General features: G+C 42.2%; 1 protein-coding gene across 1 annotated transcript; it reads left to right on the forward strand.

Annotated features, from left to right (window-relative positions):
* Nucleotides 1-1,336: 1,336 nt before the first annotated feature.
* LOC134883568 (NXPE family member 3-like) lies at nucleotides 1,337-13,290 on the forward strand. Its single transcript, XM_063911989.1, is given in 9 exon segments — nucleotides 1,337-1,636; nucleotides 4,528-4,702; nucleotides 4,929-5,147; nucleotides 5,311-5,592; nucleotides 5,594-5,746; nucleotides 8,500-8,801; nucleotides 10,334-10,404; nucleotides 10,873-11,076; nucleotides 11,699-13,290. Coding segments are annotated over 7 exon segments (1,668 nt in total). The 5' UTR covers nucleotides 1,337-1,636; nucleotides 4,528-4,702; nucleotides 4,929-5,036; the 3' UTR covers nucleotides 12,244-13,290.
* Nucleotides 13,291-13,832: the final 542 nt, after the last annotated feature.

Here is a 13,832-nt window from a genome sequence, read left to right on the forward strand (position 1 = left end):
TCATGTTGGTCAGTGTTTACAGGTCAGAAAATTAATCAACAGCTTCGGGAGACTGGCAGAGGGGCTCCAGGGACACATCATTACCTGTGATCATTTTTACAAGGTCCTTCGCACTGGCTGAGGAGCTGCTCAGGAGGAAACTGGCTCTGGTTGGCATGAGTTGTGTAAACTTACGGGCCTTTAAAGTGTTTAAATCCCCATGTTACGTGCTGGGCAGGCTGTACTTTTGTTTCTTGCCTCCTGCTCTTTTCTCTACTCCCTGTCATTCGCTAATCAGCAGCTGATCAGTACCTGCCTGGGCATCTCTGACTGATGACTGATTGGCTCCTCTCACCCTCAGCTGACCAATCAGCACCCAGGACCAGCCATAAAGGAGACAACCAGGAAGCCTTCTCGGGGGGGGGTCTCACTGCTGGGCCTGCTGCTGACTGGAGAGCCTCAATTTGACTGTGTGTTAAAGCATTGTGACAATTGTGTATCCTGTGCTATATGTTGTGACTGTGTGTGTGTGGTGGGAGGTGGAGGAGTTAGGTAAGTCTGGGTACCCTTTACATCTCATCACGTAGATAACATATGTTAGACACACTAGGTTAGCGGATTGTTGCCACCCCTGTATTTTGCTTTGTCCAATTATTAGTAGTTCAGGAAGTGAGGGTTTTTGTTTGAGTTTGTTGCAGAAGATATATGTAGGGATAGGCCTGGTTTTGTCATATTTGTTTCTTTTATTTGGCACAATCTCCCTTGTCTCCTCCTCCTCCTCACCTGAAGAACATTTGTTGTTCCTTCTTTAGTTATTAGAAATAAACATTGTCTGTCTACATTTAATCTGACTTGCTCATTAATTGGTTGTCGTGTGTTACTGTCTCCAGGTCCCCTAGACTTTAGTGGGGACGTAACACCCCAACATATAATTAATATTTGATATGCATATTTCAGGCTGAAGTTGTTTTAAAAGATTGACTCCTTTAAGTGGAAAGAAATTGAATATGTTTTCACAGCAGTTTTTGGGAAGGTGGCGTTTTGTGTCGCCAGGACCTCGAGTGTGAGTTGCATCAAAGTCAATCATTGACTCATTTTAGGGCCTGATAACAATAATTAAAATATTCAAATACCCCTTAAAATGTATTTTATGGACATTATTGTTTTTTTCAATAAAAAAATGGAAGTTTTCTAAACATACTCTCCTCCTTATTATGTATATTTTTATTTTATTTTATGATATTAAAATAACACTTAAGGGTTCATAGTCTGTGAACCACTCCTTGAAAGAGTCACATGGTGCTCACAGGCAGAACATCATTGTTGTAAACGGAATGAGAAATCACTTCCTGAATATCGTGTTGCTTTCATCTGACTCTGCTGCAACTGTACCGGCGGAAAAGGAAAGGAAATACAACAGAAACCTATCTATACAATTAAACTGCCGTCGATCAGGCACCTGAGAAGTTGGAGTGACAATTATTTTTATTGAGTCGATTTGTGACATTTTCTCAAAACCGGGAGTTTTTCGCAGAAAAAGTCAATATTTGTACTCTGTTGGATAACTTTGATTAAATTTGGGTCGGTTTTGAAGATTTTGGAGACTCTGGATCTGGATTGGATAGATTTATTCGAAAAAGCATCGTCCACAGTAGAGGTAATCATTTTCACACTACTCACGGTCAGTGTAAGTAACGGAGTTGCAGTAATGTATTATGTTTTGCTGTAACCTAGTTATATAACGCATTACTTCTGAAATTTGGGTTATATGATACCCGTTACAATTCTCAGTAACGCAGTTACAGCACATTTGAACTCGAAATGATGTGGTGTTTTGTTTTTAAGAATTCTCAAACATCGCTAAACATTCGACACCAGAGACATAATTGTGCTGGTAGAATAGTAAGGTGCACCCCTGGAGCTAACGTTGCCATTTTCAGCTGCTGTTTTTGGTTAGTCCAGTTTATTTTCAGTTAGTTTTAGTTTAACCAACTGGGATACCACTTTGGTTGTTTAACCTTGTTTTCAGTTATTTATTTTTTTCTTTAGTAAAGCTAATTGCTGGTCATTGGGGGGGGGGGGGGTTATATCTCATTATATAATAAAGATCATTTGCAAAGTCTTGTTTTTTTAAATTTTATAACCCGTTATTTTGTCTTCCAGCAAGTTTCCTTTTTCTTATGAAACACGCCTCTGCCCCTCAGTCCTGTCCTACTCTTTTTATGTTTATATCCTGGGGTGCAAGTCCCCAGGTGGCATTGTCGGTCCTCCATCCCACTTCATTATAATTTTAATTTAACCACACCACCCCGTCACACAAGCATAATTGACCTACATTGGGTTGCTTTTGCTAACTTATAACTTAACTTATGAGGCAATATAGCCTACCTCAACTCAAGTGAGTGGCCCAGCCCGTGGACACCCCTGCCATAAGAGCTCACTGTTGTGTCTCGTCAAAAATGTTAGTCTTGTCAAGTTTCTTGTTTGTGTCATCATGCCCCACAGGGGCGCAGCTACCCAGTGTCAGGAGGGTATGCAGCAACACTTTTGAATTACAGCTTCCTGTCACCGATCAGATGTATAGCCTGTATGTCTGACAGCACAGCTAATGGTAGCACAACATCTTTTAATGATTCCATGGTAAACTATGTTTTCCAGCTTCTTGAGATTTATTGTGCATGCTACCTTATATCAACCAGTTGTTATTTTACCTTAATAAAATTTGGACGTGTCATGCATGGGATTGGTACCATAGGGTTTAACCAAAATCTAAATGTAGCTATCAGAAACATTGGTTTGCATTAAAGCTAGCTGTAAACCCCACTTCAGCTGCCAGTGTTGGCAAACACTAGCCAATCTGAGAACAGTCTGTTAACATGAATATTTGCAAGCCTCCAATTTGGTAGAAAATCTGTGCATAATTCCATGGTAAACCAGAGTCATTGCATTAGTTATGTTTTCCAGATTCTTGTCATTTACTGTACATGCTTCCTCATATTTTCCAGTTTACAACTCAGTAACCTCGGCTTTGCATAGTCTAAAGTAGCCATAAACCAACCCTGCTACACGTCCAGTGTTAGCATACGCTAGCCAGTCTGTTAACATGAATATTTGCAAGCCTCCAAGCAAAGAAGTCACACTTTAAATCATCCTACCTGTTGCCTTTCACCACCCACTTATTTAACTGCTGTCTCATCCCTTGACATGCCATCTCCTTTTCCTATTTTCAGCCCCCGACAGCTTTTTTGCTTTATCCATCTTTTCCCATGGACGTCAACTCACTAGTAGTGCCTGGTCGCTCAGCGCTCGCGGCGCCCCTGCTCCCTCTTCTATGTCAAAATGCTATGATGGAATCTTATGAAATAGGGAGCCCTTCTCTAGCATGTTAGTACTCTAAAATGTTATATAACCTTAAGGAAACGCAGAAACTATTTAGAAACACACAACAGCAGAACATAAAGAAAATAATTGTGGAGGACACGGTGCGTGCAAAGTTTTGGTTGTGCTGCAGCTTGATTTCCTATCCTCTGTAAGAAGGGGTCGAACGACTTGTGAGGAAGAACGGCTGTCCACAGGCAGTTCCAACTTTAACAGACTTTATCGCAGGGTGATGAACTGAACATTGATGTAGGTTTAGTAGGGGTTAGCGTGTTATACAGGGTGTGTTCTTTCGTGTGGGTTTGTGTGTAAATGTGTGTGTGTGTGTGTGTGTGTGGTCTCTGTAACATAAAGATGAAGCAGAAATCAGCAAACAGGTATGTAGAGGGATGATACAGTTGTCATATACATTAAGAAAAGGCACAATTGGCTGGCCTATGGCGCCCTCTATTGGCCAAAGGCCGCAACAGCATAGCACCGACATATGCTATTACACGAGGCCAAACTATTATAACATACACACATAACAAAGTACAGGAATGCACACAATTCTATATAATAACTGTAGTGTACATAATAATGCTTACATTAGCCCTGCACTTAATGGGTGATACCGTTATACATTAATACAGGCTGGGCTGCCAAGTGCTCTGCATGGCAAGGCTAGCTGCTATGGCTAACTAACCTCATTTACGGAGTTAGCGGGGTAATTGCGGACATAAACTTCCTGAACACTCAACTGGACAAGACTACATGCACTTACATTTTTCATGCACGCTAACGCATGTCCACAACACACAGACTCCGCCAACACTATATCACAGTTATGCGGTTATAAGCGCATCAGTCTCCTTGCTTCCACTGAACAGCAAGTGCACGTTGCGAAATTGCGCCACATGGTTGAGACCACTTCTAATTCTGGCTAGGGCTCACATGGAATAGTCCAACTAACGGGGGAGTTTTATACAATAATATAATATATAATATCATTCTTTTCTTTTTTTTTTACCATCGCTTTGGCGCGCCCCTATGCATCGCATATAGTGCATACCCACCTTTTGCGCCACTGATGCCCCAGGTCTATGGTTGGTCATGTTTTATGTTTTCTTTAGTCATTGTTGTCGTGTCTTCCACTTCCTGTTTCATTTCACCTTCTGTGTGTCGTTCCAGGTGTCTTCACTCCCTGTCACTGCCCTCTCAGCGTCATCCCCGCCCCTGATCGTTCAGCTCTTCCTTGTTCATGTATAAATAGTCCTGCCACGCCCTGTCTTGTGCCAGTTCGTCTTGTCCTGTCTGTGGGTCATTAACCAGCATACTACCAGCATTTTGTTTATTAATCCTCCAGGTGAGCGTCTTGAGTTCTTGTTTTTGCATTTTTGAAAATAAAGTATGACACTGCGTGACTGCTATGTTTAGCTGACTAATCATTCTGCATTCCTAAACAACATTAAACATTAAAACTGGTTCTGAAAATCTGGTCTGTCTTTCAAAGAAGGCGGAGGACAGCGGTTACCCTTCTCTTTCTCACTCTCTTTCTATAACTGTAATCATATTTGACTTGTTTTTTACAGTTTTGCTTTCTCTGTGCTCAGAACAGGAGAAACCGTTGATCCATTTTTTTTAATTGATGCCGGATATTAAATATATGGAGGCTGCGTTTGATTAATAATCTGACTATCATGAAGTTTTCCACTTTTTTATGGAGGCAGGCCTTGCCCTTCTCTGTCATCCTGGTTCTTGCTTTCATATACTTTGTGCTACACAACGATGACGTCCTTAAGTTCACGGAGGTAAGAACTTTGTTTTAGTTGGATAACTTGAAGGACTTATCATACTAGAACTGTTTATGATCGCCAGAAGTTCGGATATTGTTTTCCAATGTCGTTATCCATTTGTATTTATCCATTTTTAGTTAATGACACCATGTCTCTCTTGACTTTCTGCCAAATTCAGCCACCAGAGAGCCCCCAAAAAAGATTGCCGTTCACCAATAACTCAGACATTCATCAGGGCGTGTGCACCTCTAGGCCACTGTCTCCTCAGGAGGCTGAAGAGGAACGCCTCATACTGGACTCCATTGCTTGGCCAGAAATCCCACCTTGGCCAACTCCTATATCAATAGAGACCACCTGTGATCCAGCTCAAAGCACCTTTACCATTTTACCAAGAAAGGGAGGAGGACAGTGGCAAATAGGGGATCAGCTGGAGATCATGATCAAAATGTCTGACTTCAACGGGCCGTCCCAAGACTGTGGGGGGAGACTTCTTACTCGCGCGGCTGCGGAACCAGGAGTTTCAAGCCGGTGTGGTTGGAAAAGTGGTGGATCATCTCAATGGGCGCTACTCTGCTGTATTCTCATTGCTCTGGAAAGGGGAAGCACAGATTGAGGCAATGCTAAACACCATTATTTTAAATGTGATTGTGCCGTATGTTTTAATCTGTATTGGAACTGATTAGGGATGCACCGATTGCAAAAATGTCGGCCGATGCCGATGTTAAGCATAACAATTTTTGCCGATACCGATGGCCGATGTTTTACTATTTAAACTGTAACAGTGTTAATTTCGTCAACGAAAACTATGACGAAAAATGTACAGAAAATATTAACAAAAACCAAATATAAAGCAGGATGTAAGATGTACAATACGTGTGAGAGGTGTGGAATATTTATAGAATAAATATAGAATGTACAGTATGTAATGGTCTACAGTGGGGCAAAAAGGTATTTAGTCAGCCACCAATTGTGCAAGTTCTCCCATTTAAAAAGATGAGAGAGGCCTGTAATTTTATCATAGGTACACTTCAACTATGAGAGACAGAATGGAGAAAAAAATCCAGGAAATCACATTGTAGGATTTTTAATGAATTAATTGGTAAATTCCTCGGTAAAATAAGTATTTGGTCACCTACAAACAAGCAAGATTTCTGGCTCTCACAGACCTGTAACTTCTTCTTTAAGAGGCTCCTCTGTCCTCACTCGTTACCTGTATTAATGGCACCTTTTTGAACTCGTTATCAGTATAAAAGACACCTGTCCACAACCTCAAACAGTCATACTCCAAACTCCACTATGGCCAAGACCAAAGAGCTGTCAAATGAGACCAGAGACAAAATTGTAGACCTGCACCAGGCTGGGAAAACTGAATCTGCAATAGGTAAGCAGCTTGGTGTGAAGAAATCAACTGTGGTAGCAATTATTAGAAAATGGAAGACATACAAGACCACTGCTAATCTCCCTCGATCTGGGGCTTCACGCAAGATCTCACCCCGTGGGGTCAAAATGATCACAAGAACGGTGAGCAAAAATCCCAGAACCACACGGGGGGACCTAGTGAATGACCTGCTGCAGAGAGCTGGGACCAAAGTAACAGAGGCTACCATCAGTAACACACTACGCCGCAGGGACTTAAATCCTGCAGTTCCAGACGTGTCCCCCTGCTTAAGCCAGTACATGTCCAGGCCCGTCTGAAGTTTGCTAGAGGGCATTTGGATGATCCAGAAGAGGATTGGGAGAATGTCATATGGTCAGATGAAACCAAAATAGAACTTTTTGGTAAAAACTCAACTCGTCGTGTTTGGAGGAGAAAGAATGCAGAGTTTGCATCCAAAGAACACCATACCTACTGTGGAGCATGGGGGTGGAAACATCATGCTTTGGGGCTGTTTTTCTGCAAAGGACCAGGACGACTGATCTGTGTAAAGGAAAGAATGAATGGGGCCATGTATCGTGAGATTTTGAGTGAAAACCTCCTTCCATCAGCAAGGGCACTGAAGATGAAGCGTGGCTGGGTCTTTCAGCATGACAATGATCCCAAACACACCGCCAGGGCAACGAAGGAGTGGCTTCGTAAGAAGCATTTCAAGGTCCTGGAGTGGCCTAGCCAGTCTCCAGATCTCAACCCCATAGAAAATCTTTGGAGGGAGTTGAAAGTCCGTGTTGCCCAGCGACAGCCCCAAAACATCACTGCTTTAGAGGAGATCTGCATGGAGGAATGGGCCAAAATACCAGCAACAGTGTGAAAACCTTGTGAAGACTTACAGAAAACGTTTGACCTCTGTCATTGCCAACAAAGGGTATATAACAAAGTATAGAGATGAACTTTTGTTATTGACCAAATACTTATTTTCCACAATCATTTGAACATTAATTCTTTAAAAATCCTACAATGTGATTTTCTGGATTTGTTTTTCTCATTCTGTCTCTCATAGTTGAAGTATACCTATGATAAAAATTACAGGCCTCTCTCATCTTTTTAAATGGGAGAACTTGCACAATTGGTGGCTGACTAAATACTTTTTTGCCCCACTGTAAGTCCAGTGGTCTGGTCACAGAGAAACTATAGAGGCTATGGAGCTTTAAAGCTAAATGTCCCAGGAAAACTGTTATTATCCTTACCTGTTGATGTGTTTGTCCTACACATATCGAACGCTTCCAATACTAAAAAGTTAATTGGTGATATTAAGAACCAACACCTTCACTCGTAAGAAATGGATTCTAGTTGTCTGTAATTAGAAATGCTACTACACTGTAAGCCCGGATAGGTTGAATCTACTTTAATGTCAAGTTCATTTTACTTACATTTTTAAGGCAACCACAAATTAGCACACACGCGAGACGTAGCATTCACAAACCATAGTGTGAGACCATACTTTACAAAAACTCTACAGACAACCTCAAGAATACATACCAATGACGCTATGACAGACACAAGACGACGACAGATTGTTCTGGAATGCAAAGCTTAACGTGAATGAGTTTACTTCTGAACTACTCGACATAGTGGTACGTGATTGGACATTTAGAACCATGTGATCTTTAAAGTGAACACGACCTACATAGATACACAGGGAAATGTATATTCCATGAATACATTATATTTCTGTAGTGCTAACAAGAAATAAGAACCTGTATTATATCTTCAAAAACACCAAACTTAATGCTTATTTTTCATACTCATAACAGAACACAGCAAGTAGTATATGCTTACATTTTATAGTAATGCAATCAAACTTAAATAAGGTCAGTAATTTGTAATTCATTATTTAATTAGATATGAGCTCCGGGCTAACAGTGTACGTAAAATGTCATGATAACTACAGTTGCTATTGCCGCAGTATTTACTGGTTCTCTACCCCCTCAGGTGACACTGGTTCATTGTGGTGAGGCCATCGCTGTGCTGCAAAGGCTGACAAGGGAGCATCCTTACAGGACACCTTATGAGAGCATCTTCCGTTCGGGCTCAGTATCAGAAACTACCATGTGTGGCGTCTGCCTACAGCCCACCCGGCTGCCGCTTTGCAACTTCACTGACCTTCGCACGGGCGAGCCTTGGTTCTGCTTCAAACCGAAGATTCTGAGCTGTGAAACCAGGGTCAGGCACTTGAGGGTGGACGTTAAGGGAATACGCTTTCTCGAGCCCAACGAGGATCTGCTCTTTAAAAAGTAAGGAAACCAGGAGAGGTGTCCAAATGATGTCGTATTGTATAGAAGTCTATGAGAAAATGATTTCTAATTTCCACTTCCTTTTTTTTTGCCTCCTTTGTAATGTTGTGTGGACGAGGCCTAAGCCTGCAGAGGTTAACTTTTCCATTTGCAATAATATTGGAAGGAATGCAATCTCATTGGTGAAATAAGCCAATTAAACTTAAATGCTATGTCAGTTTCTGACCACAGTGACAGTTGGCCAACTTTATAATCCTCGGACGTCAACAAGCGCTCCGGTCCCAGCTGTCACTGTTTAGGGTCCCTGTTTGTGTTTTGAGCTTCCTACAGCGTTTTGCATTTGCAGCGTTTTGTTCATGAGGTGCTTTTAGTAAACGCTGTGCATGTTTTGTCAAGTTGGTGAAGATTTATTATCTTTATTTGTGTTTTTTCACATTTGCACCGCTCTTGAACCCATTTTTTGATCGCGTTTGCATCACTCTGCCATCGTAGGTTAGCAATAAGTGGAATATTTCCACCCAGAAACTTCTTCTTTTTAACTCTAGTTTGGTCCGTACCAACAATCTAACTGAGCTGCTCTGCTGTGATTGCCAGCAAGTTGCAATGTTTGACTGTACCTTTTAATGCAAATGTGTCTATATTTGCATTCTCTGTGGGCTGACTTTGGCAACCATAAGTAGCCTTGTGTGAAAAGAGATAGATAGAATCGGAGGATGAAACCCTCTTTATTAGGCACATACATGCACACAGCAGAGCACTCACAGTGAAATTGGTCCTCTGCATTTAACCCATCCTAGTACTAGGAGCAGTGGGCAGCTATCGTGCAGTGCCCGGGGAGCAATGGGGAGGGGGGATTGGAGGTGTCCGGTGCCTTGCTCAAGGGCACCACAGCAGGGCCTAGGAGGTGAACTGCGACCTCTCCAAGTAGCAGTCCACTTTCCATATTTCTAGTCTGTTCGGGGACTTGAACCGGCGACCCCTACGATTCTCAGTCCAAGCCCCTACTGACTGAGCCACTGCTGAAATGACTACCTCTACTGTGGTCAATGATTTTTCAAATACATCTGTCCTATCCAAATGATCCAGAGTCCCCTAAATCTCCAAAAATAGACCCAAAATTAATCAAAACAAGCCCACAGAGTACACATATTGGCTTTTTCTGCTTTAAACTTCAGTTTTTGATAATGAAAATGTCAGTAATGGACTCAGCATCCTCCATAACCCCCCAAAACCACTCCAAAATCGGCCAAATCCTTTTGTTACTTTGGCTACAAGTTCTGCTGCCTGCTGCATCTTATAAATTGGGGAAGTGCAAACTCTGGTATCAATGATTAAGGTTTCATTTTGCAAACGACACAATGCACAACAGACATTTGACCAACTGTTTTATACAAATATTAAACAGTGCTGCTCAGTTTCTCATTTATTGCATTTATTTGGAGTTTTTAATTCATTAACTCATTTTAAATGAATGTTTTTGTTTTGATAAAGTTGTTCTGTTTGTAATAATTATGTTGTGTGCTTTTCTTCAGTCATGTCAACTTGAAAGTTATCATTAAGGCTTCAGGACCTGCCTCTGTCACTGTGGTTCCAAAAATAAAAGGTAACGTTGGATTTTCGCTTAACAATGCAATTCATAGAAGAGTCTATGAAAATGCTATTTGTGATATTGTTGCAGCAAAGACTGTCAAATAGTCTCTTATTCTTTATTAGTTGGAATAAAGCCACCAGGGCTGGGAGGGTTACTTATTGACTAAAATGTTTTCTGTTATTTATTTATTTAGATTATTAAGCAACACATTGTAAGTGATTGGCTTAGGGCCAGGACATCTCTATGTGGTTGACCATTCACAAATGAGCGGGCACTAACCAATCGGAGCAGACTGGGCTCTGGTTTCAGACAGAGGATGAAAAGAGGTGCTGCAGCACAGGCAGTATGAGAAAAATAAAGAGCTTTTTGAACATTAAAGCATGGAGACATGTCCCTTGAGAGGAACACATATGAAACTCAAATGAGCATCCTATGTCATTGTCCTCTTTAATACTAACTTTTCCTTTAACTTCCTCTCAGATCAACCAGGGGAGAAGAGCACCATTGTGACATCTGTACCCTCCGGCAGTTACTACCAGGGGGTCTGGAGAGCACTAGGGAGCACCACAGTTCGCCAATTCGACACCACTGCCACCAGAGAGTGTCTGAAAAGCAAGAAAGTCCTCCTCTTCGGAGACTCTACCATCAGGCAGTGGTTTGAATTCTTAACCTCCAAAATACCAGGTAGTTAGTGTTCCACATGAATTCCTGGCAACCGTTGCCGCTGCATTTTATTCACATACCTTTTCGGTCAGTCTAGGTGGAAGTGTAAAATCAAATAGGCATGCAAATAAACACAGGTCAGTATACAGATGATACAGGACAGAAATCTGAAAGAATATGACGTGGGCTACTACACTTTATGATCTTATTCCCTTTGCCCCCCTCCCCGCCCGGTCTTTGGTTTTATTGATCATTATCAACATTCCTTTTCAAAAACTCCATGAAGATCCCCCAGATATTTTCAAAAACTGCCAGCTTTCCTTTTCCTTTATGTACATTTTTCTAAAGCAACACATGCTGACAGATCCTTAATATATTTATTCATACTTGATTTTTTCATATTTTCCCATTCTATATCTATTGCCCTCTTAGATTGTAAAAGATACAAGTCTATAAGTGCACGCTCACTCCTCTTAGAGTCAAGGTCTTTCGGATAAATACCAAGAATGCACAACTTTGGCTGACAAGGGATTTTCAGTGTTGTTATCTGATTAGTCATGTTGAGAGCCTCCTTCCAGAAACATTACATTCCCACAAACAGTGAAAGAGTGTTCACATATTTTTACTGTCCGTATACTTTCAGGTCTGTTCAACCTCCACGTCGACGTAAAAGTTGGACCCGGTATGGCAGTGGACCACGCGGACAACATCCTGATGACGTGGCGCTGTCACGCTCCTCCTCTCAGCTTCACCACGGTCCCGGTCAACGAGCTGCGCTACATTGCCAATGAACTCGATGGTTTGGTTGGAGGCGCCGACCACATTGTAGTCCTTAGCATCTGGGCACACTTCGACTCTTTACCAATAGTTGATTACATCCGGAGGCTAATGAGCATTCGCAGTGCGGTGCAGCGGTTGCTGGACAGGGCTCCAGACACGCTGGTCGTCATCCGGAACGGGAACCCCAGAGATATGTCCCTTTATATGGCGCTAATAAACAGCGACTGGTACACCAGGCAGTGTGATAGGGTGCTCCGTCTCGTGTTCAAAGGGGTGAACGTTCGCTGGGTCGATGCCTGGGAGATGGTCATTGCTCATGACTTGGGTCACAACATCCACCCAAACCCCCCCATCATTAAGAATATGATTGACCTTCTCTTGAGCTACGTATGCCCAATACAGGGTTGATAGATTTGTGTTAATTTATACTAATTAGTTACACAATTTAAATAAAAAATTGGGGCTGTTTGAGGGGGGGGTCTGGTAGTCCTCCCCAGAATATCTTGAATTTCGTGGATGTGATTTCCTGCATTGTGGTGCATTTTAGGGTGACCAGCTGGAGATCCCAAATCATTCACAATGATACATTTTCTAACACACACACACACACTCACTCACTCACTCACTCACTCACTCACTCAACTTCATCATTATCGTTATCATTACCTGTGAAACTGTTGATTTCTACGTGGCAGTTACATTAATATTGTCTTTTTAGAGCATTGGTATTGACTGGTTTGAGTTGTTTTGCAAGGGACATTGGCGTTGCCATCATATATTTAGGGGGACGCAATTGACCAATCTCCCGCCCGAATTAAAAGTATAACAAAGCTCGCCCTTTGTTATATCTTTTTACCCCTGCCTCTTCTATTGCTTCTGCACCTGGGTCCTTTCCCCCAATCCTGACAAAAGGTTGAATTCACTGACTCGTATTTTCTCAGGTGACGCCCAGCAGACAGCTAAAGAGGAGCGAGAACCACCCTGCTCCAAGAACTCTGAGGCTGACACGGAGGAGGAGTAAATCCTGCAGCATGTTGTGACCATGACAAACCTGTATTAGAGACGTCAATTGCAGACTAGCGAGATATTGATACAGAGGAGCTGCAGGCTTATGCGGGGCTGCTCATTTTGCTCAGTGTTTACAGGTCAGAAAATTCATCAACAGCTTCGGGAGACTGGCAGAGGGGCTCCAGGGACACATCATTACCTGTGATCATTTTTTCAAGTCCTTCGCACTGGCTGAGGAGCTGCTCAGGAGGAAACTGGCCCTGGTTGGCACGAGTTGTGTAAACTAAGTGGAAAGAAAATGAATATATAATGTTTTCACAGCAGTTTTTGGGAAGGTGATGGTTTGTGTCGCCAGGATGTGAGTTTTTGCTTAAATCTGACAAAAAAAAAGAACAATGCATCAAAGTCAATCATTGACCCATTTTAGGGCCTAATTAAAATATTCAAATACCCCTTGAAATGTATGTTGTGGAAATTATTATTGTGTCCCAATATTTTTATCTATATAGTATATATCTAATGGAACTAGTTTGATCTCAAGCTTCACTAAAAGAAAACCCGATTTAAAAAAACACTAAACACTGAATGAGCAGGCAAGGTAAAACAGTAAGAAAGAACACCAACCAGGAACAGACCTCGGAGGGAAATCCAGAAACCTTCAAACACTGACAACAAACTGACAGGGGAGGGAGGCACACACACACACACACACACACACACACACACACACACACACACACACACACACACACACACGACCGATGGCAAAGACACAACATAGTTTGGGAGGGCATGCAACAGGGTGCCAACAATAAGACATTCAAACAGGAGGGAAAACAGAGGCAGAAAGTGAGGCTCAATTCCCAACCACACCCTACGCACTCACTTGCAGCTGAATGAGGGTCCCTTCTTCCCGGTGGAGGGTGTGAATACAGCGGCAAGCGTTCGGACGAACTCTCTCTTCGGCAGAAACAAGAAATACCGTAACT

This window comes from Eleginops maclovinus, chromosome 20 (assembly GCF_036324505.1).
Source record: "Eleginops maclovinus isolate JMC-PN-2008 ecotype Puerto Natales chromosome 20, JC_Emac_rtc_rv5, whole genome shotgun sequence".
NCBI lineage: Eukaryota > Metazoa > Chordata > Actinopteri > Perciformes > Eleginopidae > Eleginops > Eleginops maclovinus.